Consider the following 26174-nt stretch of genomic DNA (forward strand, 5'->3'; position numbering starts at 1 on the left):
GGAAATGATATCAATCAATTGAAACAAGATCAAACGTATACCAGTCTTCAGAGTGGTATAGAGCTTCCAGCTGCTGAAGCCAAAAAGGGGCACCACAGGATCATCGTCCTGCTAAAAGAAATGTCATTCTCTGCATAGGAAACGATAAACAATTGTTCACAAAAAACACATTTTCAAGATAAATCGAATCGATTCCCCAAATAACTCATATCACTGACTTACTTGGTGATAGTGGAATCTGTGCTGTCTAGGAGTTTCATCCTCCACGTATTCAGACTGGCATCATTTATCAAAGAGATGCTTCTGCTGATGTTAGTGACGCGGAAGTCTTCAGGAGCGGTGGAACTCTGTAGAGGAGAGAAGGGGGTCAGGGGGTAGTCAAGGTAACGTAGCACATCAGCTAGTCGGCTACATTTAGCATTGTTATTCTCGATAGCGCTTCCACTGTAGACATTACAAGGCTATCCAGAGACGTGTGTTTTGGGTTCATTCCCTTTCCCGCTTGCAGATAAAATAAATACTCTGAGAGGTCCAATTACATTGTAGGGAGAGTATCTATCTGTGTGTTGGTGTTATCAAGTCACATGCCTGGCAATCAACAGGAGGATATCCGTTGTAGACCGATGTAGCCTACTTGGGGTGCATCACAGTGATATCTCATTCACTACTTCCCACAAATCTAAAAGCCTTGGATTGGTGGATGCATCGGCTAGAGGGAGTTTCCACCATATTTATTATACCAGTCTTTTCTTTCGAAACAAGTGAACAGGTGCACATTCTGGGAGTTAGGACAAATAATTGGGACACAGCCTTGGTCTTAGATCTCTCTGTCCAGAGCAGAGACTGTCCAGACATTCCAGCTGGTCAATAACTGGAGCAACAGCTCCACCTAATGGCAGGAAACTAGAACTGACTCACTTAATGAAAACACATTAGCATCCTTCCTCCCTACTTGGTCTATAGCAGAGCTCTCTAACCCTGTTCCTGGAGAGCTCCCGTCCTGTAGGTTTTTTACTAAAACCCTAATCTAGCACACATGATTCTATTAATGAAATGGTTGACAAGCTGAACCAGGTTAGTTACAACTGGGGTTGGATAAACAACCTAAAGGAGGGTAGCTCTCCAGGAACAGGGTGGAGAACCCTGGTCTAAAGCATATTCTTCCCATCCCTGAAAGAGAAAATCTAATGTCTTTCAATTCAATGTCTGGGCCTGTACTCATAAAGCGTCTCAGAGTAAGAGAGCTGATCTAGGATCAGGGCCCCCCCTGTGCATGTGATCTTATTCATTATGATCTAAAAGGCTAAACTGATCCCAGATCACTCCAATTCTGAGATGCTTTATGAATACGGTCCCTGTACTATTACATCAGTTAATGACCAAAAGCGGAGAAATTATTCTGTGAAGTCCTTTACCTTTTCATCTGAGTACAATAGGAAGTTATGGTCCCCTCCACAGTTGATTTTTGTAATGGCATAATGATCTGGCCCTAGAAAGAGGAAAGGAGAGGAAATAGTTACTGACTGTTGGTTTAAATTGGCTAGCTCAACAGCATTGTGGTTTATGCTTATAGGAACAGTTTATGCTTATAGGAAATAGCTCCTGAGTGAGTTTCCCCTTGGGACAGATCTAGGATCAGCTTCCCTTCCCCCCAATTCTAATCTTAACTATTAGTGGGGGAAAAATGCTAACCCAAGATCAGTGTCTAGGGGCATCTTCACCCTACACAAGCATTTTCCAAACTCCAAAAGGTGCATGTTTTGGTTTTTGCTGTAGTACACAGCTGATTCAAATAATCAAAGCTTGATGACGAGTTGATTATTTGAACCAGCTGTGTAGCGCTAGGGCAAAAAACTAAATGTGCACCCCCTGGGTTCCCCAGTTTGGGAAACGCTGCCCTACACCGAGAAGCTCCATACATGTTGATTTAGTCCACTAGATGGCAGGAAAGCAATACAAACTAAGCAATCCTCCTCAAAGACCATCAATCAGTGTGTTAAACACTGAGAATCCTGTTTCATAGACCTCTAACTCACTCACAACCTAACACAGGTCAGTCTAGAAACATCCGTGTTGCTGAAATAATGTCAAACATTTTACCACATGGGGATATTTTGGTACTATTTCATTCTTTGAACATTGAATTTATCCCCTTCATAGACTTTTCAATACGCGTGGTTAATAAGCGTATTATAGTGATCTAGTGACCTTTCTCCCTCCAGTCATAGTTTTATATACAGTACATTATATGACTCACTGAACAGGCTGTAGACGTATCTGAACGAGTCCTTGCACTCGTGTGCTGTTCCTTTCAACGTCCTAGTATGCCTTCTCTTTAAAAACCAATTATAATCACTTTCAGAATGAACAATTGTACATAGCTATAAGATGTCTCCATTGGTTGAATAGACATAGTGTCTAAAGTTTAGGATCATATCTCATGGCTGGCTTCTCAATAACTGACTTGAGAGGCACAGGTGTCGTGAGTCATCCAGTTACCTGACATATGACGAGGACTTCCTGTGAGCCTTCCTGTGAGGCTGCTTTTGACAGGAAGCGGGCTTTTGATGTCACCTCGTGTCCCGGTGCCCAGCTGACCATTGGTGTTACAACCGAAAGCATACACCAGACCGGAGGAAGGCACAAACGCCAGGGTGTGGTGTCTGAAAACGAGACGGAGAAGATAGAGAGAGAGTATGAGGAATCTTGGACAGAGAAGGCAAGTAGTCATACCATAACTTATCTGATGTTAACCTGTTCTGTACTCGATTGTACTGCTATGCTATGCTTTGCTAGGCTTTCGCTTTGCTAGGCTTTCGCTTTGCTAGGCTTTCGCTTTGCTAGGCTTTCGCTTTGCTAGGCTTTCGCTTTGCTAGGCTGTGCTTTGCTAGGCTGTGCTTTGCTAGGCTGTGCTTTGCTAGGCTACGCGACCAGGCTACGTTGTGCAGTACCTGCCACAGGCAATCTGGGAAACCTCGCTGCCCATCAGCTCCTGCACCTGTCTGGGTAGAGGCTCGTTGTTGGTGGAGTCATGACCCAGTTGACCACGGGAGCCGTCCCCAAACGTAAACAAACCCCCATCCTGTCAATCAAACACAGAGCGAGGCTTCAATTACAATAAAGGAAGTGAGGAGGAATGCTAAAGGACAGTCTGTCATAGCTCAACACAACTCCACATGCATATTCCTCACCCTCCAAAACAAACATGAGAATTCTGCAAAGGCATGAACACGTTCAGGGATTAAAGGTTTTACGAGACAGCAGGTCCTTTTTCAGTACTGTGCCTTCTCAAATCCCACCATCACCTGACGACTATATGACAGCTTCATTACGTGACTATAAACACATAGACAGATATGCAGCAGGACAGTTGTCTTCCCCACCTTGGTGAGGGCAGCTGTATGCTCGTCTCCACAGCTGATATAAACCACTTTTTGGGATCTGAGGAACTTGATGTGGCAAGGAACAGACCGGTCTGTAGAGAGGAAGTAACACACACACACATATTCCCGTGTTACCTTCAGAACATCACATTGCTTTATATGAAGGTCTGCTTATGAACTGCTTACAAGCCATCATTCATTTAATCACATATCGGAGAAACGATTGGGCATTTGGACCCATATAGCTATGGGTCTGTAGTCCAACAGGCTTCCTCAGTCTATTGAGGTGCATTACTTCTCTCTACGTGTGTCTCATCGACGTATTAGTTAGTTAGCCTACCCTGTTTGTCATTTAGCCCCAGCTGTCCGGCGCTGTTCTTGCCCCAGCCGAACACGGCTCCAGAGAGGGACAGGGCGAAGCTGTGGTCTCCCCCAGCGGTGATCTGAGCCAGGGGGATACCTGACAGAGACTTGAGGGGCTGGGGAGACAAGGTGCTGGGCTCTCCCTTCCCCAAACCCAGCTGACCGCTCGAGTTCTGGCCCCACGTGAACAGCTGACCGTCTGGGAGAGAAAAGAGGGGCTTAGCCTAGCATTAGCCTGGCATTAACCGTTAAGCTAGTAACTTTGGTGTGTAGCGCTACAGTATCAGTGGAAGTGTGTGAGGTGTTGCTGTTGGCTTCATTCTCACCTTTAGAGAGGGCGATGCAGTGCTTGTTGCCACACATTATTTGAGAGATGCGATGCTCGCACAGCTTCTTGATCAACCTGAGAAATACAGGAGCTGCATTGAGTTGTGAGGCCAATGCCTGAACAACTGTGCAGTATTGGGCAGATTTTAACCAACTACATGCAATGTACAGTTAGCTTTACAATCCCTGTATAATCAACATCTAGAACACCGTACGAGTTGTAGCCTTTGTAACCCTCCCAGCAAAGACAGTACAGTATGAAGAAACTGCTTCTCCAGAAATTGCTTCTCCAATAGAAACCCCCGATCACACTGTAGGTGACGCCATGGTGACATTGGCTAGCTAAGCCCATGCGCAGAAACCCGTCATCGTGTTGAACAGTCATCTAGCGCTGAACTGTGCAGGCCGTCAAATCAAAGGCACTCCTTCGATATAAAGTAGTATTTGACGAAAATTAAAACGTGTCAGTTTGTCACTTTCACGAGGTTGGAGTAATAACATGTTCAACTACTGAAGACATTGGCTCAAATCTCGGTCGTGCCTTTAGATTTCGAGAAAAATTAACCACCAAGAATTTCTCACTTCTCTCATTGACTTCTCAAACCCAACCTGGTCTGTTTCATAAGCCTTCCTGGAAGAATCGCTATGTTGCGGCTCTGGTTTTAAAAAGTCTATGGTCCTAGCATTTAGCCATCACATGCAGTTCTCACAATTCCATTGGTTTTCATGTACCTCTTCCAGTAGGCTATTCCTCAGCAAAGCTTCAATAATGTATGTTCTAGCATGCTGGGTCACCTGGGGATTGGGACGGTCTCCTCAGCGGTCCCCAGACCCAGCTGGCCCCCTCCACCGGCCCCCCAGGCAAACACCTGGCCCTGCTCATTCAGCGCCATGGAGTGGGCCTGGCCGCACGATACCACCCCTATCTTCTGGGTGTCCAGGGCCACCACCAGTTCTAGAGGGTAAGGAGGAGGGACGAAGGGGGAGGGAGGAATGGGGAGGGAATGACAGATTTTAGTCAGGCTCTCTAGAAAGACTAGTATCTGTAATGAACGATCCACATCTACAAATGCACGATCTTAATTTGATCACCCGGTTGTTTCAGGAAACGTCCTGCATAGCAAGACACGCAAACTTGTAGTCTATTCAAGGTTTAAAAAGGCTTCTAAAGTTTATAATTTTCACTTTAAAATGTCTGACTTTATTTGCTCTAACTAAAAATGTATCAACCACTACAAAAATGGACATTAACTATAACCCACACAAGAATCCACATTTCTGGTTGCTGCAGGATTATTTTCCTGCTGTGAGAAACTGGTCAAATTAAGATCTTACACCTGTACCAGTTTTAGGACTGGTGCATCTTAGACTATACTGTGGATGGGAAAAGGAAGTGTCTTTTCTCAATGTATCCTCTAGTCTGTTCTGCTGGTATGACCATTCTAGAAGGGTATGCTAGGCCTTTGTCTGGAAGCCATAGAGACCAAACCCACTTCGAGTATTTAGTGTGGATACACTATCTGACCAACCATCTTCTGGAATGTCCCAGTGCTTTCTAACTATCTAGCTCCACATTTAAGTTTCACTTATCATGGAGGCATGTTAGGAAGAAATTAAAGCAAAATAAACAGGGGTTAATGTCAGTCATTTCTTATCTGATATTTTCAATCACTCTTGGAGAAAAACACTTCTTTATTATTTAAAAAAACAAACAATATGTCTCAGCATTAGGCCTATAGGTTTCATCAGACTGCTTTGCTTTCAAATTAAATTATTTCATTTGTGTCTTAAAAATGATTTACCTTAACATTATACATTTTACCTCAGCACTTTAGCAGCTATAATTACAATTAAATATCATCTGAGAATTGGAAGTCAAGAACACGTGTGTGATGACTAAATAATGCATCCCAACAAGTCTCCTCCTGCCGTGCCTCAGTTCCAGTACACAGATCTGTGTGGCTGACCGTGTAGCCTAGAGAGTGGTTGGGTGGTGGTGGTGGTTTGCATGCGATATAGCAGTGAGCAGCAGCTTCATTGGAATGCGGGCACGCACAGCACAGTAGAAACCAGTCATAAGATGAAAGGAGAAACATACTTCACAGCATACAGTATTGTACTGCAGTGTCATACAAATTTCCTGTGTGGCAGAAATATACCATTATAGGGCATTTAGTCTCAAAGTCTTATTTGCCAGCAGCATACCACCCTGCATCTCACTGCCGGCTTGTCTCTGAAGCTAAGCAGGGTTGGTCCTGGATGGGAGACCAGATGCTGCTGGAAGTGGTATTAGACGGCCAGTAAGAGGCACTCTTTCCTCTGGTCCCCCCAAAAAATATCCCAAAGCCCCAGGGCAGTGATTGGGGACATTGCCCTGTGTAGGGTGCCGTCTTTCGGATGGAATGTTAAATGGGTGTCCTGACTCTCTGTAGTCACTAAAGATCCCATGGCACTTATCGTAAGAGTAGGGGTGTTAACCCTGGTGTCCTGGCTAAATTCCCAATCTGGCCCTCATACCTTCATGGCCACCTAATCATCCCCTGCTTCCAATTGGCTCATTCATCCCCCCGTAACTATTCCCCAAGTCGTTGCTGTAAATGAGAATGTGTTCTCAGTCAATTTACCTGGTAAAATAAGGATTACATTTTTTTTGGGATTATTTACAAAACAACAGATTGGCTTTGTTTAACATTGAAACCTTAAAAACAGGCAATCTTCAGTTGCTACATCAATTTTTGGACTTGTAAATTATATCTACCCATCTGTTCTTGAAAAATATAACATAAATAAGTCATGAGCTTTGTGAAACAGTCAAACCCCATCAGAACCCCAAATATTAGCTTGTTTTATTCCAATGTTTGCAAACATTGTAAATGTAAACAAACACTGCATAGCCTCTAAACATGCTTAAAACTATAAGTTGGATATGTTGGATGGTCAGTCCTTTCATACATAGCTCTGCCTGTGATTTTGAGAGCGTTTAAATATCTCCAGGCCCATTCCTCAGCTTTTTACCAAAATAGAGGTGGGGTGACTGCTTTGTTGTTTCAACTAAGGATTGACGCTTTAAAGGGCTAATTCACCCAAAAACAATATTTCAGTATTTTGTCCATTAGTCAGTCCACTGTTAATATAATTCAGAAAAAAGTATAAAATGTCACCAGTCAAGTTAAGACTGATCACTTTCAGTACAGAGAAGAAAAACTGTATCCTTTCCTTTGCGTATGGTAAGGCTGGTGTTATCGGCCCAACTGGTCAATAAATAGGCCTATTAAATGAAATAGTGCTCTGAGAATGACTGGTGGCAAAGGGAGTACTTCCAACAATAATCAACGTTTCGTGGCAGTTTCCAGAAGCAGTCGTCAAGCGTATGGTTGTATGGCTAAACATAAATATGACCCTTACCCTTCCACCCACCCACACACACACGATGCAAACAGAGCAGATCATTGGTGCCTGAGATCTCATTAAACAGCCATGTGAGTGACAACACACTCCTGAGTCCTAGAAATAGTGCTCCTCCAACCTATCAACTCTCCTGGCTTAGCCTAGGAGCCAGTGAGCTACCAGTAAGGATTCATCCCAAATGGCTCCCTATTTCCTTTATAGTGCACTACTTTCACACTGTAGAAGTAGTGCACTTGATAGGAAATAGGGTGCCATTTGGGATGCAGCATAAATGTCATAAATAACATGAGCTTTAAGATTGTCATACCTCCTTCCTCCCAGGCATTATCCCTCTGTTTAGTAAATAGAACCTAATCCACCATGAATTCATAGTCTGCATTGCAAAAGAGATTAAATGCTACTGTAGTATTAAGAGGGGGGATCTAAACAAACGTTGTGACACAGGTATAACGTTTCATTATAGTAGAGAACAAATCTGCCAATCTGCTCATTGGCAGATTTCCCTGCGCTTACACGTTAGAGTTGCAGCCAAGTACAATAAGATGTAATATCCCACTAGATTGGGCATTCAGTATAGCAGATTTTTTTTTTATCCACCCACAATATCAACAAACACAGGTTGTACCACAAATAAACATCAAACAGTGTTAGCTTGTTAGCTAACATCTGCAGATTGCTAATTGGCTTGTACTGGCAGCTTACCTGGCGAGTCCCCCGGCTTGTCGTGGCCCAGCTGCCCACAGCGGTTGGAGCCGCACGTGTACACTCTCCCATCACGCAACAGGAATAGCGAATGGCGCCCGCCGCACGCCACCTCCTTCAGGCCGCGCCCATTGAACGCCTGGCAGCTCCGGGGTTCGCACACGGGGTCCCTCGCTCCGCCGATACCCAGCTGGCCCTCCACAGTACTGCCCCAGCACAGCATCATGGCTTAGAGTGGGAAGGAGGGAAGGAGAGAGAGAGCGATGGAGGGATGGAGAGAGTGAAAGACAGGAGGGGAAGGAGGAGAGCTTCAGGCTAGAAGGCGGCCCTGCCTTCTCCCCTTGGTGTAAATCACAAGCCTGGAAGGGAGAAACAGGGGAGAGGAGGAGAAGGGTGACAGATGGTAGTCAGATCACATCATTGGCCATAACAGTGCACTCATCATTTTATTTGTTGGATCATGTTTTAAAAATGAAGCGTGGCTGGGTAAACACTGCGGGGGGTGGAGCCTGTCGCCCGCTGTGCGTGTGTGACGTGAGCAGTGAAAAGATAAGGTGGAAGCACCAGGAGCTTGTTTAAATAAACCCAGTGCCTCTGTAATCCCTGCTTAAGCAGCACCAAACTGTCCTGCCTTAACGCAATCCACTCCCAACGTGCGCGCTATGGACAGAGTTAGCCAAGGTGAAGGCAGAGAGAGACTGCTCTAAAGGTTCGGTGCCCTCTTGGAAGTAAACATGGAGACATGGGCCCCTCCTTTCCTTGGAAGTCAAGTGGCACTTTCAGTTTACAAATACAATATGTCACGCTCAGACAAGACACGTCATTAATTCTGCATGTGTCATAGTTACGTATGTGGCTTATAGCTAGATAGAGGCCTTATGGATGATGATAGTTGTTGTGATGGTTACGACAGAAAGGGTGTTACATTGACAATGAATGAATGTGCAAGGGATGATTCCCGAGCTTGCGTTAGCAGATGGGTATACTTTGGCTGACGTAAGATTCCAACTATTGCTCTATGCTTACATCCAATATCGTCTGGACGGGACCACTATATGGCTGTATAGCTACTGTAAGTTATATAGTTAGCTATAGCCTATAACTATATAAAATAGTTACAGTAGCTAGTCAATCGTGTCAACTCCATCGTCTCCGCTAGCGGTCGGTAACTAGCTATACGGATAAAAACGACAGCTAACGGGTTGGGCTTAACGAGATTTACAAATGCGTCCATTTCGCAGAATACTAGCAAGCTTGCCATATTTAGCCAATCTGTCTGCATTTCACAGACTCTTCAACGTTCAAATATAGAAGTGTAAACAATTACACAAAACGTAGCTACGTGATTTAAAGCAAAAAATGGCATGCGTTTTACCTGTAGAGATGCATTCCTGAATTCCACTAGCTGGGCGTTTCGACAACAAGGAAGTTGTGATGCAGGTTGATGCTCTTCGTCACTCAACACGTGACTTAGGGTTTACACTTCTATACCCACAAAGTCAGATCCCACAGCCATAAAATTGCCCCCCCCCCCCCCAAAAAAAATGCAGTTTGGTCTTCATTTAAGACTCCGTTAGGCATACGTTTAGCAGTATGGTTAGGTTAAGGTTTTACATCACATTTTATGAAGAGATATTTCAGATTAGGGCGGGGTTTATGACTTTGTGGGTATTCAGTCTAGTGGCGAGCATGACTGGTGTCAGCAAAATCTAGCCGAATCATGCGATGTACTTACATAACTTCCTAAAAAACAGTATTGCACTAGAACTTCCACAACAAATATTTATTAACAGTGGCTCTTTTTACTATGGCACTCATTCGCAGTTATTAACATTTGTATTAACAAAGACAGCACGTCGTACAGATATTCAAACAGCAGAGGTCTCCACGTATCCAGTTATCCCAGTGCATGAAGGAAACATGAGTAGAACATGTCAAGAAATACATATTTATATTGGTCCATATTGTGCAATACTGAATTTCAAATACAAAACTATATTTAAGACTACTTAATATGTTTGAAGATGTTCAGTTGTTAGCTCTGAATGGGTTTCATTGACTTAAAACATGAATACAATAATGACTGGCGAGGATAAAAATAAAAATACTACATGCTTCCCAGTTTAATCATTTCAAAAATCTCCAAACGCATCACAGTGGGTGATAGCATGGAGAAGTTTCTCCCGCAGAATGTCGATACTGCTGTAGTTAGGGAGGCATAACGTCACAGAGCAGGTTTGTGCTTTCGGATAATATTCATCAGCCTCAGTACTGCCCAAAGATGTGATTTGCATCTGCAGTTTGGAGAGACTTCGACCTCTGGGCAGTCTGTCCGTTCCAGTCAGAAAAGCTAGAAATTAGAGGATAATAATTATCCACTGACGAAGCATTTCTGGAGCTATACAATTATTTCAGTTTAATTAACTGTCTGTTAACTCACTTAAGAACGTCTTCTTTTGCTCCTCAGAGAACTCCATGAAAACTATCCAGAAGTTCTGGATGATGTCATCTGTGGGCCTATATCCTTGATACTGGGCATTCTGTTATTGCAGAGAAAAACATAATGAAACAACCGCATGTACAGTAGACCATGCCACTGTATTATAGCCATAGACTGTATAGTCCAAACAGAATGGGGCCAGATTTAACCACTGGGAGCATAGCGCTGCTATATAGGCTACCAAACATGTATGAACTTCCATATTATATTGCTTATGTACTTTTATGACATATCTAAGCAGGTAGAACTTTACCTCTCTCAACTTGTCCCACTCGTAGTTGTCATCTCCTTGTAGAAGTGTCATCAGCTCCTCAGGTAGAAACATCCTCCATGCCTGTGTAGGGCAGCCTTTGTGGAAGCCTTTCTCAAAGTCTGCAAACTGGCTCTGCACCGACTTGTTGAGCTTCATGTCAACGTACAAGTCAACATATTTCTTCCTGTGAATGATATATGGCAGACCAATGTTTATTTATGAGTACAGAACACTTCCTGTGGAATCCTTTTGTTAATTCAAGAGATGTATACATTGATAAGATTACTGTCATCAAATATACCTGTTGACCATGGTAAGTGGGACCTCCTCTCCATTTGGTATCAGTTCTTGCCCTTTGTACTTAGAAAGACAATAAAGATTATTACAGCATCAGCTGGGGTTACCTGTGTAGGCTACCAAAAATGGCAAAAAAGTATCAATTCTCTCTTACCATGAAAACCACATCCATTGCTTCAACAACCTCCTCATCTTCATCCAACAGATCCTGTAAGCCCCTAATTTTAAACAAACAAACAATAAATGTGATTTGAGCAGATATATAATAGTATCTCTAAAACAACAACTACACTGTCAAAATGAAGTGCTTTGTAACACCCAAACTAATGGCAACTGAGGAACCACCAACTTGAAGGAGACAAAACCTAAACTTTGCTGGAGTTTTGAAACACATTATCCTTAAATGTGTTGAGAGAGTAGTATGGATTCTTTAAATCAACAGCCAGCGGTTGAAGACAAACATATACAGGTACAGTTGAAGTCGGAAGTTTACATACACCTTAGCCAAATAGGAATTGTGAAACTGAGTTTAAATCTAACATTTAATCCTAGTAAAAATTCCCTGTCTTAGGTCAGTTAGGATCACTACTTTATTTTATTTTGACTTGGGTCAAACGGTTCGGCTAGCCTTCCACAAGCTTCCCACAATAAGTTGGGTGAATTTTGGCCCATTCCTCCTGACAGAGCTGGTGTAACTGAGTCAGGTTTGTATGCCTCCTTGCTCACACATGCTTTTTCAGTTCTGCCCACAAATTTTCTATAGGATTGAGGTCAGGGCTTTGTAATGGCCACTCAAATACCTTGACTTTGTTGTCCTTAAGCCATTTTGCCACATCTTTGGAAGTATGCTTGAGGTCATTGTCCATTTCGAAGACCCATTTGCAACCAAGCTTTAACTCCCTGACTGATGTTGCTTCTATATATGTCCACACAATTTTCCTTCCTCATGATGCCATCTATTTTGTTTAGTGCACCAGTCCCTCCTGCAGCAAAGCACCCCCACAACATGATTCTGCCACCCCCGTGCTTCACGGTTGGGATGGTGTTCTTCGGCTTGCAAGCCTCCCCCTTTTTCCTCCAAACATAACAATGGTCATTATGGCCAAACAGTTCTCTCTTTGTTTCATCAGACCAGAGGACATTTCTCCAAAACGTACAATCTTTGTCCCCATGTGCAGTTGCAAACCGTAGTGTGGCTTTTTATGGCGGTTTTGGAGCAGTGGCTTCTTCCTTGCTGAGCGGCCTTTCAGGTTGTCGATATAGGACTCGTTTTACTGTGGCTATAGATACTTTTGTACCTGTTTCCTCCAGCATCTTCACAAGGTCCTTTGCTGTTGTACTGGGATTGATTTGCACTTTCCGCACCAAAGTACGTTCATCTCTAGGAGACAGAACGCGTCTCCTTCCTTAGCGGTATGACGGCTGCGTGGTCCTGTTTTTTATACTTGCGTACTATTGTTTGTACAGATGAACATGGTACCTTCAGGCGTTTGGAAATTGCTCCCAAGGATGAACCAGACTTGTGGAGGTCTACAATTTTTTTCTGAGGTCTTGGCTGATTTCTTTTGATTTTCCCATGATGTCAAGCAAAGAGGCACTGAGTGTGAAGGTAGGCCTTGAAATACATCCACAGGTACACCTCCAATTTACTCAAATGATGTCAGTTAGCCTATCAGAAGCTTTTAAAGCCATTACATAATTTTCTGGAATTTTCAAAGCTATTTAAAGGCACAGTCAATTTAGTGTATGTAAACGTCTGACCCACTGGAATTGTAATACTGTGAATTATAAGTGAAATAATCTGTCTGTAAGCAATTGTTGGAAAAATGACTTGTGTCATGCACAAAGTAGATGTCCTAACCCACTTGCCAAAACTATAGTTTGTTAACAAAAAAATGTGTGGAGTGGTTGAAAAATGAGTTTTAATGACTCCAACCTAAGTCTAAACTTCTGACTTCAACTGTAACTGACAAAATAATGAAAACACTTGAGTAAATGAGGGATACAAAGTATATTGAAAGCAGGTGCTTTCACATGTGTGGTTCCTGAGTTAACTAAGTAATTAACATCCCATCATGCTGAGGGTCATGTATAAAATGCCCAGTTGCCCATTATTTTGGCTACCATGGCTAGGAGAAGAGATCTCAGTGGCATTGAAAGAGGGGTCTCAAAGGAGTATAGGGGGTTTAAAACCTCTACAGGATCGGTGTCCCGACCTCGGGATGGTTGAGCTAACGTACACTAATGCGATTAGCATGAGGTTGTAAGTAACAAGAACATTTCCCAGGACATAGACATATCTGATATTGTCAGAAAGCTTAAATTCTTGTTAATCTAACTGCACTGTCCAATTTACAGTAGCTATTACAGTGAAAGAATACCATGCTATTGTTTGAGGAGAGTGCACAGTTATGAACTTGAAAATGTATTAATAAACCAATTAGGCACATTTGGCAGTCTTGATATAACATTTTGAATACAAATGCAATGGTTCATTGGATCAGTCTAAAACGTTGCACATACACTGCTGCCATCTAGTGGCCAAAATATAAATTGCGCTTGGGCTGGAATAATACATTATAGCCTTTCTCTTGCACAAAGGTACAAAAAATACCAAAAAATGCATGGTTTTCTCTTTGTATTATCTTTTACCAGATCTAATGTGTTATATTATCCTACATTCATTTCCACACACTTCAAAGTGTTTCCTTTCAAATGGTATCAAGAATATGCATATCCTTGCTTCAGATCCTGAGCTACAGGCAGTTAGTTTGGGTATATCATTTTAGGCAAAAATTTAAATAAAGGGGCGGATCCTTCTTAAGTTAAAGTATGTGTGTGTGTCTCAGTAAACCAGATCTCAACCCAATTGAACACTTATGGGAGATTCTGGAGCGGCGACTGAGACAGCGTTTTCCTCCGCCATCAACAAAACACCAAATTATGGAATGTCTCGTGGAAGAATGGTGTCGCATCACTCCAATAGAGTTCCAGACACTTGTAGAATCTATGCCAAGGTGCATTGAAGCTGTTTTGGTGGTTCGTGGTGGCTCAAAGCCCTATTAAAGGCCCAGTGCAGTAAAAAACATGATTCTCCTTTGTTTTATATATATTTCCACATTATCATAGTTCACGTTTAGTGTAAGTTTTGTTGGGACGGAGTTTTGGCCTTCCAAAACTCCATCAGATGATCAGACATCACCATGAAGTAAATTAGTTAATAGTCCAATAAGAAAGAACATTCCAAACCTCTCTGCCAATAACAGCACATTTCCACTCAGACCACTCTTGGACAGTCCTTGCAAAATTCTTGCTTGAGAAATTGTCCTCTGCTAAGAACCTATTTTTTTTCTCTTTTTGACCATTTTAATTGGAAACAATCACAGTAAGGTGCTTAATTGTTACCCAGATATGATTTGATAGTGAGATAAAAAAAACAGTTGCATTGGAACTTTAATACACTTTATGTTGGTGTTTCCTTTATTTTGGCAGCAACCTGTATAGCTTTTTCAGCAGAATAATTGTACCTTGCTTCAGTTGGAGACAGCTCTTTAAGGTCATCCAATGTTGTAGTCAGACCCAGAATCTTCTTGAAGAGAGCCAGAGGGAAGCAGAGGTTCAGAACACACTGATTATACAGTGCCTTCCCACAGAGCAGCCCAAGGAAGTAGAATTCATCAGTTATACCACCGTCCTATGGATTGAAAAAAAACAGAATGCCATAATCTAATCAGAACTTTCAATATTTAACAGTACAATATAACTATAACAGATAATAATATACATTTCTAATAATTGATATTTCTAATTTAGTAAATAAAATTGTGGGGAAAGATGGAGTTAAATCTGGGAACAATTTGTAATTGAATATGGAACATACATCTGTTGTGAACCATGCTAGTCCAGACTCGTAAACCTCCAGTGTCTTTGGTTCCATTTTGAGAAGTTCTCTCCCCAGGAGCCTGAAGAATTCCAGTGAAACGCCACCTTCATCCACACCATTCTCTGCTTGAAACTTCACCTGGAGACCAAAAAAAATACGCTATTTACTCCTAAATAAGGATTAGGAAATGAAAATACTTTTCCTAATACAGAGGTAGATGTTAAAATAAGTACCAAGTCCTGGTGTTTGTATTACTTGTTTAATCACTACTCTTTTCTCAGTTCAGTTCTTATTTATAGCTACAAAGTAAAAATAAACATTTTACACACCAAAAAATACTAGAAAACCTAGATAACAACAACCTTCAAAGGCATTGTGAAGTCGTGCCCACTTTGTCGAAGGTGCTGGAAAGCATCTTCCAGTGCTGTCTCTCTGCTCACATGTATTGTAGGGATGCAAAAGTCTAAAGGTCCATGGATGGCAAACTAAAAAAAAGGAACACATTTAAGATATGGCAACATTTAGCCTTCATTTTCAAATCTGATAGCAGTGTAGTAAATGAACGTGGTACCTTTTTTTAATAAACACCACATTTGGAAACAACTTACGCTGTAATTGAGTTCCAATTGATAAACTATACATTTAGCCTCTGTGTTGAAGATGCAAGATTGCCGGTGACATGAATAAAAGAATGCCTGGCATAAGAAAGAAATTAGTTAATCGACAATGTCAATGAATATTTCAAATAATCTATTATGAATTCAATTGATTGGTGTTGACTTTCATTGCTTACCTCGGGAAGATCTAGGTAGTCATAATAATCAAATGTGTTGAGCATCTAAAGAGGATTCGAAATTACAAAATCATTTTCCACTCTTTGTAGATTTCAGAGACATCATTAACATAATTACCCATTTTCATACCAACCTGCATTCATTTTATGAGATAGGCTACTCACATTCTGAAGCGTACGATTGACTCGGTTGATGTGGAAATTGCTTGCCGCAATTTTGATGCGTCTGTTGCAATTGACCTGAACAAAACAGAGGTTAAGGGAGCATTCAAAATTGCACAGTTTTTTCCCATATGCAGTGCCTTCAGAAAGTATTCACACCCCTTGACTTTTTTCACATTTTGTTATGTTACAGCCTGAATTTCAAATTGATAAAATATAGATGTTTTTGGTCACTGGCCAACACACAATACCCCATATGTCAAAGTAGACTTGTGTTTTAGGGAATTTTTACAAATTAATGAAACATTTAAAGCTGAAATGTCTTGAGTCAATAACTATTCAACCCCTTTGTTATGGCCTAAATAAGTTCAGGAGTAAACATTTGCTGAACAAGTCAAATAATAAGTTGCATGGACTCACTCTGTGTGTAGTAAGGATTTTTGAATGACTACCAAATCTCTGTACCCCACACATACAAGTCAACACCAATTAATTCAATTCAGAATAGATTCTTTGACATATTCATTGACATTGTCAATTAAGTCATGTATTTCTTATGCCAGGGCTTCTGTTCCAATCTGTAAGGTCCCTCAGTCGAGCAGTACATCTCAAACATAGATTCAAGCACAAAGACCAGGGAGGTTTTCCAATGCCTCGCAAGGAAGGGTAAAAAAAACAAAAACAAAACAGACAATGAATATCTCTTTGAGCATGGTGAAGTTATTAATTACACTTTGGATGGTGTATCAATACACCTAGTCACTATAAAGATACAGGCGTCCTTCCTAACTCAGTTGCTGGAGAGGAAGGAAACCGCTCAGAGATTTCACCATGAGGCAAATGGTGATTCTAAAACAGTTACAGTTTAATGGCTGTGATAGAAGAAAACTGACGATGGATCAACAACATTGTAGTTACCCCACAATACTAACCTAAATGACAGAGTGAAAAGAAGGAAGCCTGTACAGAATATGAATATTCCAAAACATGCATCCTGTTTGCAACAAGGCACTAAAGTAATACTGCTAAAACAAATGTGGCAAAGCAATTAACTTTTTGTCCCGAATACAAACTACACTGCTCAAAAAAATAAAGGGAACACTAAAATAACACATCCTAGATCTGAATGAATTAAATAATCTTATTAAATACTTTTTTCTTTACATAGTTGAATGTGCTGACAACGAAATCACACAAAAATAATCAATGGAAATCCAATTTATCAACCCATGGAGGCCTGGATTTGGAGTCACACACAAAATGAAAGTGGAAAACCACACTACAGGCTGATCCAACTTTGATGTAATGTCCTTAAAACCTGTTTGGGCTAGGGGGCAGTATTGAGAATTTTGGAAAAAATATGTGCCCATTTTTAACTGCCTCCTACACCAACTCAGAAGCTAGAATATGCATATTATTGTTCAGGTTTGGATAGAAAACACCCTAAAGTTTCTAAAACTGTTTGAATGGTGTCTGTGAGTATAACAGAACTCCTATGGCAGGCAAAAACCTGACAAGGTTTCATGCAGGAAGTGGCCTGTCTGACAAGGAGTCGTGCGTCTTGCATCTGTTTATTGAAGAGTAAGGATCTTAGCTGTAACGTGACAATTCCCAGGGCTCCAATAGGCTCTCAGAACCCGGGAAAAACCTGAACGATGACGAGGCAGCCTCTGGCTGAAACAGATTATCGCCTTATCCAAGTGGCCGATCAGAGGACCATTGAATGAGGCGCGTGCACGATTCGCCCCCGTGGAGAAATTTCATTCGGCTGTTTAGCTTATTGCAGATTCCCGGTCGGAATATTATCGCTTTTCTACGAGATAAATGGCATAAAAATTGGTTTTAAACAGCGGTTGACATGCTTCGAAGTACGGTAATGGAATATTTAGACATTTTTTGTCACGCCATGCGCCATGCGCGCGACCGTTATTTACCATTCGTATAGTGTCTAGAACGCACGAACAAAACAGAGGATATTTGGATATAACGATGGATTATTTGGGACCAAACCTACATTTGTTATTGAAGTAGAAGTCCTGGGAGTGCATTCTGACGAAGAACAGGAAAGGTAAGAACATTTTTCTTATAGGAAATAGGATTTTGGTGAAGGCTAATCTTGCCGGGTGTCTAAATAGCTAGCCGTGATGGCTGGGCTATGTACTTAGAATATTGCAAAATGTGCTTCATCCGAAAAGCTATTTTAAAATCGGACATATCGAGTGCATAGAGGAGTAATGTATCTATAATTCTTAAAATAATTGTTATGCTTTTTGTGAACGTTTATCGTGAGTAATTTAGCAAACTGTTAGTAAATTCCCCGGAAGTTTGCGGGGGGGTATGCTTTTTCTGAACGTCACATGCTAATGTAAAAAGCTGTTTTTTGATATAAATATGAACTTGATTGAACAGACATGCATGTATTGTATAACATAATGTCCTAGGTGTGTCATCTGATGAAGATCATAAAAGGTTAGTGCTGCATTTAGCTGTGGTTTGGGTTTTTGTGACATTATATGCTAGCTTGAAAAATGGGTGTCTGATTATTTCTGGCTGGGCACTCTCCTGACATAATCTAATGTTTTGCTTTCGTTGTAAAGCCTTTTTGAAATCGGACAGTGTGGTTAGATTAAGGACAGTCTTGTCTTTAAATAGCTGTAAAATAGTCATATGTTTGAGAAATTGAAGTAATAGTATTTCAAACGATTCAAAAATCGCGCCACTGAATTCAGGTGGCTGTTACGTAGGTGGGACGAATTCGTCCCGCCTTGCCCATAGAGGTTAAAACAAGTCAAAATGAGGCTCAGTAGTGTGTGTGGCCTCCACGTGCCTGTATGACCTCCCTACAACGCCTGTGCATGCTCCTGACGAGGTGGCAGATGGTCTCCTGAGGGATCTCCTCCCAGACCTGGACTAAATCATCCGCCAACTCCTGGACAGTCTGTGGTGCAACGTGGTGTTGGTGGATGGAGCGAGACATGATGTCCCAGATGTGCTCAATTGGATTCAGGTCTGGGGAACGGGCGGGCCAGTCCATAGCATCAATGCTTCCTCTTGCAGGAACTGCTGACACTCCAGCCACATGAGGTCTAGCATTGTCTTGCATTAGGAGGAACCCAGGGCCAACCGCACCAGCATATGGTCTCACAAGGGGTCTGAGGATCTCATCTCGGTACCTAATGGCAGTCAGGCTACCTCTGGCGAGCACATGGAGGGCTGTGCGGCCCCCCAAAGAAATGCCACCCCACACCATGACTGACCCACCGCCAAACCGGTCATTCTGGAGGATGTTGCAGGCAGCATAACGTTCTCCACGGCGTCTCCAGACTCTGTCACGTCTGTCACATGCTCAGTGTGAATCTGCTTTCATCTGTGAAGAGCACAGGGCGCCAGTGGCGAATTTGCCAATCTTGGTGTTCTCTGGCAAATGCCAAACGTCCTGCACGGTGTTGGGCTGTAAGCACAACCCCCACCTGTGGACGTCGGGCCTTCATACCACCCTCATGGAGTCTGTTTCTGACCGTTTGAGCAGACACATGCACATTTGTGGCCTGCTAGAGGTCATTTTGCAGGGCTCTGGCCGTGCTCCTCCTGCTCCTCCTTGCACAAAGGCGGAGGTAGCGGTCCTGCTGCTGGGTTGTTGCCCTCCTACGGCCTCCTCCACGTCTCCGGATGTACTGGCCTGTCTCCTGGTAGCGCCTCCATGCTCTGGACACTACGCTGACAGACACAGCAAACCTTTCTGCCACAGCTCGCATTGATGTGCCATCCTGGATGAGCTGCACTACCTGAGCCACTTGTGTGGGTTGTAGACTCCGTCTCATGCTACCACAAGAGTGAGAGCACCGCCAGCATTCAGAAGTGACCAAAACATCAGCCAGGAAGCATAGGAACTGAGAAGTTGTCTGTGGTTACCACCTGCAGAACCACTCCTTTATTGGGGTGTCTTGCTAATTGCCTATAATTTCCACCTGTTGTCTATTCCATTTGCACAACAGCATGTGAAATGTATTGTCAATCAGTGTTGCTTCCTAAGTGGACAGTTTGATTTCACAGAAGTGTGATTGACTTGGAGTTACATTGTGTTGTTTAAGTGTTCCCTTTATTTTTTTGAGCAGTATATTATGTTTGGGGAAAATCCAATAAAACACATTACTAAGTACCACTCTCCATACTTTCAAGCATAGTGGTGGCTGCATTATGTTATGGAAATGCTTGTAATCGTTGAAGACTGAGGAGTTTTTCAGGATAAAAAAAGAAACGGAATGAAGCTAAGCACAGGCAATCTGGTTCAGTCTGCATTCCACCAGACACTGGGAGATGAATTCCCCTTCCATCGGGACAACAACCTAAAACACAAGGCCAAATCTACACTGGAATTGCTTACCAAGAATACAGTGAATGTTCCTGAGTAGGTGAGTTACAGTTTTGAGTTAAATCTACTTGAAAATATATGGCAAGACCTAAAAATGGTTGTCTAGCAATGACAAACAACAAATTTGACAGAGCTTGAATACTTTTTAAAAGAATAATGGGCAAATGTTGCACAATCCAGGTGTGGAAAGCTCGTAAAGACTTACCCAGAAAGACTCACAGCTGTAATCGCTGTCAAAGGTGCTTCTACAAAGTATTGATCAAGGTGTGAATACTTATGTAAATTAAATATTTCTGTACTTCATTTTCAATAAATTTGCAAACATTTCTAAAAACATGTTTTCACTTTATAATAATGGGGTATTGTGTGTAGATGGTGGAGGGGGGAAACAATATTTAATTCATTTTGAATTCAGGCTGTAACACAACAAAATGTGGAATAAGTCAAGAGGTATGAATACTTTCTGAAAGGCACCCAATTATGGCAATGGATGTTTACCTCATACAGCCTCTTCATAACCTTTACAGTCCCTTCAAATGTTTCTTTAACATCACAGCCCTCCTCTGCCATCATACGGAGATACTCTGCTGACACATAGTGGAATGTTTTCACCAGAGTTCTGAAGGGGGTGTCGGGAAGTGTCGACCATAGGCCCTCTGTTGGAATTAGACAAGAGTTTAGTTAATACTACAGCAATACTACTGCTATATCTTAAAAAGAGAGGCGAAGAGGAGAGAAGTCAAGACAAGAGAAGAAAATAAAAGACAAGACGTGTATTGATGGATGGTGACTTTACCAAGGACCTGGAGCTTGTCTGGGTTCAGTCTGAGGATGGCAGCAGCGAAGGCCTCAGTAATGTCTATGCGATGTTGTTTTAGGAGAACTCTCAGGAGCTCGGGGATGATGAGGTACACCCTCAGACCCTCCACACCAATAGGATCCTTACTCAGGGAGGGAAGGAGTATGTGCTGGACGACATTTTTAACCTAGAACCATGACAGGAGTGCTTGTGGGTCACAACTCAATGACTTATCGTGGCTTACAGTATCAATGACTGGTCAAATTGAATATCAAGGACAACAAACAGAAAATAAGTATTTGATCATAAAGATAATATATGAAATGATACCTCAGCCAGAACTTTGTCCTTTTCTGCAAGCTTTTGAAAAGCCAGTCGGGCGAATGACAAGTCCAGGCCAGAGTGCTTCAGTGAGGTTCGGTAATGTTTGTCACGGCTAGTGATTGATGAGATCAATAAATACTATTAAATATGCAACAATAAAACAATAAAAAGTATTCAATAATGTGATAAAACATTAATGGATAGGCAGTGAGTTCTTACCTTTTGTCCAGGAAGCTCCCATTTAAACATGATGCAGAAGAGAATGTTTTTGTGATTACCCTGAAAATAAAAGTGAAGAATCTTATAGTTCAGTGTATGTAAGTTCCTGAGACCTTCATCTTTTCAGTAGTTGTTGTGTCACTGACTCATGTATGTTTGTGTTGCCTTGTCCACTTATCAACCATCAACCATCATGAGTTGCGTATTTGTATTGAGCCTGGGGATCAGGTTTATTTGTATCATACTAACTTCTGTATCTTCTTCCATGATGTTGAGTCACAGTCCGAGATCCATCTGTTAATGATGTCACCATCTAATGTTTGAGTCACTTTTCCGAGATTGGAGTCATTCAACACTTTTCCAGATTCCTGTAATAACAATTTTATGCACTGCATTAAAACAATGTTAAGTACTAAGGACAAACAGAACAAACTAACTGTACACTTTTAACTGTAAACACATTACTTGAGCAGAGCTGCACAAGGCAAAAGAATGGTTTCCTCCAGCAAAGGTTTGTTCAATTTGCTGGTCATCAATGCGGCCTGAAAATGACCCAAAACAGTCACGATGTTATAAACCTGTTATTTTATCATTTCATAGAGACCAACATTTCTGCCTAAGTACTGTATTGCATTTTAATTAGGTTACGTTATGCAGAGGAAAGGAATGTTTTAATTACCCTGTGGTAGCTGTACTGGCAGAGGCACAGACTGATCCATCTTGACTCCATTTCCCAGCTGCCCTTGCTCTCCACGCCCAAATGAGTAGATCTTTTTGAAGGAGCCCACGAACGCCAACGTGTGGTTTCTAATTTGACAAACAGGATTGTAGGTAAAGGAAAAAAATCACAAATCAACTGTGATCCCTAAGAATGGATATATCCAAGAATACACCCAGTGTCACTCCAAGATTGATCTTACCATCCAAGCTACATCCATTGATCTTTGTCTGAATATGTATGATTGTACAGAGATTCACATGACTTCTATCAATCAATCTAGTAACTACATACCTTCCACAGGCTATCTGGGTCACCTTTGCCCCCCAGAGTTCGGCCACCAGTCGAGGTCGTAGTTCATTTCTGAGAGAGTTGTGTCCAAGCTGTCCATGTCGACCCGAGCCAAATGTGAACACTAAACCTCCCTAGAACAAAACCCATTCACACAGTTATCATGATGATGTGTTCGGCTCCTGTTGTTGATATGAATGTTTCTACTGTGTGATGGCAACCAGCAAGACATCATTGGTCCAAACATTCTTTAGATCTTAATGGTACTGGGAGTAAAAACATAGTATCAGTTGGAAATATTGTTGTGTAAAAAACGTCAGAACCTTTGTCAGAACGGCAGTATGCTCCACTCCACAGGAAACAGTAATGGTCTTCTTTAGATTCAGGCAATCAACAGGAGCTGGAGCAGGTCTGTCTGTCGAAAATAGATTTGACAGATTTTTTTCTTTGCTTGTCTTTTTCTGTTTTGGCTATTTTAAAAAGAAAAATCTATTAAAAAGAAAATCTATATATACTATTTGACATTAAATGATCAGATCTACTCATACTGTCTGCTTCAAACATATCAAATGTACTACTTTTCTTTAAAAGATACCAACTATTAATGAAAATACATTAGCATAGTAATATTTGTGTATACAGTACCTATTGTGTCCCCCAGTCCCAGCTGCCCGGTGCTGTTCTTGCCCCAGCTGAACACGGCTCCAGAGAGGGTCAGGGCGAAGCTGTGGTCTCCCCCAGCGGTGATCTGAGCCAGGGGGATACCTGACAGAGACTTGAGGGGCTTGGGAGACAAGGTGCTGGGCTCTCCCTTCCCCAAACCCAGCTGTCCGCTGGAGTTCTGGCCCCACGTGAACACATTACCATCTAATGGAAGGTAAAATAACATTTGTACATAGGAAATCTCACAGGACACGTGCTGCATTGTTAGAGTATGTGATAAATGTAGTTTTATTTTAAATGTCTATTGTGAACCTTCTCAAACCCTTTTTTTTCACCTTTTATTTCTGCCCTTTTCTGCACTATGAACTTTTGGGCATGATGATGTCCCAATAAAACATCTCTATTTTAGAATTAAAGTCTCAGTTGATTTTTTATTAGAAGAATTGACAGTGTGCGGGTCTCCATCTCTTCCAGTATTCTCATGTTGATATCTATGTACCTGGAACAGAGACTATTTGGTATAACGGACATTCAAAGAGCACAGACAGCCTCCTATCATATCCCGTCTCAAACTGAGTGATTTAGAATGTAATTGTTTACCTTGGGTTAGTGCAATGGAATGCTGGTCTCCACATGCAACCTGAATTACCTGATTCAAGTTACCCACTGGTCTGAGAAAACACAGACAACCAAAAGTAATCATTACAATATGGTCAATTACTACAATTGACAGAAGCCACTAAAATGTGAGTAGGCCTAAGCCAAGAGATGTGTCATGTCTGTCAAGCACCCACCTGGGAACATTGGACGATTGGGTGAGGCAGAAAACTCTGCCCTCTTTAGACAGTAAAATAATATGTGCATCACCGCAACTCAGAGCCAGAATCTTCTCCCTGCACTCCACACTCTCTACACACATGAAATATACATTAAATGTATTATCTAGCTTAAAGGGGCAATTAGCAGTTACTTCATCCAATTTTTATAATATGTACCCATTGATTCTTGAAGAATATAACTTATAAATGCCTCATGAGCTTAGTTCAACTGTCATACCCCATCAGAACCCAGAATATAAGCTTGTTTTACTCCAATGTTTGTAAACAATGTACATGTAAACAAACACTGTATAGTCTCAAAACATTGTTAAAACTATAATTTTGATATCATGGATGGTTAGTCCTTGCATCAATAGCGCTATCTATGAATTTGAGAGTGGTTACATATCTCAAGCCCCATGCCTCAGCTTTTTACAGAAACGGGTGGGGAGGACGCTTTGTTATTGTTTCACCTGCTGATTGCCGCTTAAACAATTTGTTTAAGCAGTTCAGTAAAGAAGTGGGCTCTGGTCGTGGGGAAAAACATATAGAAAGGTGCTTACTCAGTTTTCCTGTGATCCTTCTCCCATCTTTGTCCTCTTGCATCCGAGCGACGGACACTTGTTTCCCATTATTTCTGATGAACGCGAGTACTTTATTACCTACAGAAAGATGCGTAATTGGAGATTTCATGTGTATGAAATTTACGCAACAGTCCGTGTTCGCCTTTACCAAACCATTCGATTTCACTGAACCGAAGCCATTAGGGGTGTTCTCTCCCCACGAAAACATTGTAAATGTGTTATTATTATCGCCGTCTAAACGTATCCATAATCAGCTAATCTTGATGGAACACAGGACGGTCATTCTGCGCCCTGGGAGTCAGTGCGTTCTAAAGCGATGAACGAAACCATATGACATATCTGTAAAAGAAACAGCAAGAAACGAAAACGAAACCTAAGTCGGCATTTTCCTCCAAACAGAAACGTATGCCACAATGGGAATGGCCTGAGTAAACGAAAATATCAGGTTGGCACATATGCAGTGGGACAGGGTAGAGGTAAAGTATTTTAAACAAACACAGCTAGCACATTTGGTTCCTTGGAAGTTGTTCGAAAGTACTTTTTTTGTTTCCCATTGGTTCTGGGGACAAAGCCATACGTTTCCTGACAGTGAAAACAGAATGTTTTTTAAACATTCTGAGAATGGAAGTGAAAATGTTGCCTGTTCCGGGAACTTACATTTTTAGGTTGCAGGGAGGTTCTTCTATGGTTCCCTGAACATTTTCCTGGGATGTTTTATTACCGTTCTGAGAACAGAAATTATAGGGTAATTAAATAATGTCCTGAGACTGTTTCAAAGACTTTTAATAACACTGCTAGTTTAGGTTAACTGTTTTGAACTCCAAGCACAATTCATTTGCTTAAGCATTAATCATGCAAACCCATTTCTTTGCTAATGTGGCATGGTGTCAGTGAGATTCAAACCTATGATCTCTCTGCTTTCTAGCAATGGAATTAGTCCACTGCACCACTAGGCCAGAGCAAGCATGCCATGTTTTTTTAACTCATAGAAGCTGTTCATTTTAGTCTTTAAACAGACCCCATTTCAAAGGAAACAAGCACTCATTAAGATCAGGTGTGGCCAATTAGTGGGTACAGCCAACACACCAGAACACACTTAAGAGAGAATTTTGTTGATGCTGGGAATGGAATGTATATGTTTTTAAATAACATTCTTCCAACGTTCTTTGAATGTTACTATGTGTTCTTGTTTTTATGGAAAGTTTTCTTAATGTTCTGAGAACACTACTTTAAATAGAACCATGAAGAAACCTGCAGAAAACGTTATGCGAAGTCCTGAAATTCCCATGGAAGAACATGTTTTTTTTTAACATTC

The 26174-nt window shown here is 41.6% G+C and overlaps 2 protein-coding genes across 4 annotated transcripts in view; both read right to left on the reverse strand.

The window, feature by feature from the left end:
- LOC106610261 (putative E3 ubiquitin-protein ligase HERC3) overlaps positions 1-9815 on the reverse strand; it is a 35505-nt gene extending 25690 nt beyond the window's left edge. For all 3 annotated transcript variants that reach the window (XM_014209505.3, XM_045722816.2, XM_082978445.1), the window contains exons 1-10: positions 9559-9815; positions 8184-8542; positions 4869-5028; positions 4073-4149; positions 3724-3945; positions 3384-3475; positions 2952-3082; positions 2500-2663; positions 1416-1489; positions 223-347 (exon numbers count right to left, since the gene is read on the reverse strand). In XM_014209505.3, coding sequence (XP_014064980.2) covers positions 223-347; positions 1416-1489; positions 2500-2663; positions 2952-3082; positions 3384-3475; positions 3724-3945; positions 4073-4149; positions 4869-5028; positions 8184-8409 — 1271 coding nt within the window. In that variant the 5' untranslated portion in view covers positions 8410-8542; positions 9559-9815. The remainder of the gene's footprint in view (positions 1-222; positions 348-1415; positions 1490-2499; positions 2664-2951; positions 3083-3383; positions 3476-3723; positions 3946-4072; positions 4150-4868; positions 5029-8183; positions 8543-9558) is intronic.
- A 136-nt stretch (positions 9816-9951) lies between these two features.
- LOC106610286 (putative E3 ubiquitin-protein ligase HERC3) lies at positions 9952-25257 on the reverse strand. Its single transcript, XM_014209558.3, has 24 exons — positions 24839-25257; positions 24252-24366; positions 24058-24128; positions 23440-23661; positions 23118-23209; positions 22798-22928; positions 22465-22592; positions 22251-22327; positions 22035-22153; positions 21786-21845; positions 21573-21678; positions 21240-21429; positions 20942-21099; positions 16075-16149; positions 15910-15954; positions 15725-15811; positions 15479-15601; positions 15114-15254; positions 14761-14927; positions 11388-11451; positions 11238-11296; positions 10937-11120; positions 10624-10723; positions 9952-10533 (listed from the first exon to the last, which is right to left on the reverse strand). The coding sequence occupies exons 1-24, from the start codon at positions 25065-25067 to the stop codon at positions 10316-10318; spliced, it is 2961 nt and encodes a 986-aa protein (XP_014065033.3). The 5' UTR covers positions 25068-25257; the 3' UTR covers positions 9952-10315.
- Positions 25258-26174: the final 917 nt, after the last annotated feature.

The sequence above is a fragment of the Salmo salar genome, chromosome 08, assembly GCF_965601325.2.
Source record: "Salmo salar chromosome 08, fSalSal1, whole genome shotgun sequence".
Classification (NCBI taxonomy): domain Eukaryota; kingdom Metazoa; phylum Chordata; class Actinopteri; order Salmoniformes; family Salmonidae; genus Salmo; species Salmo salar.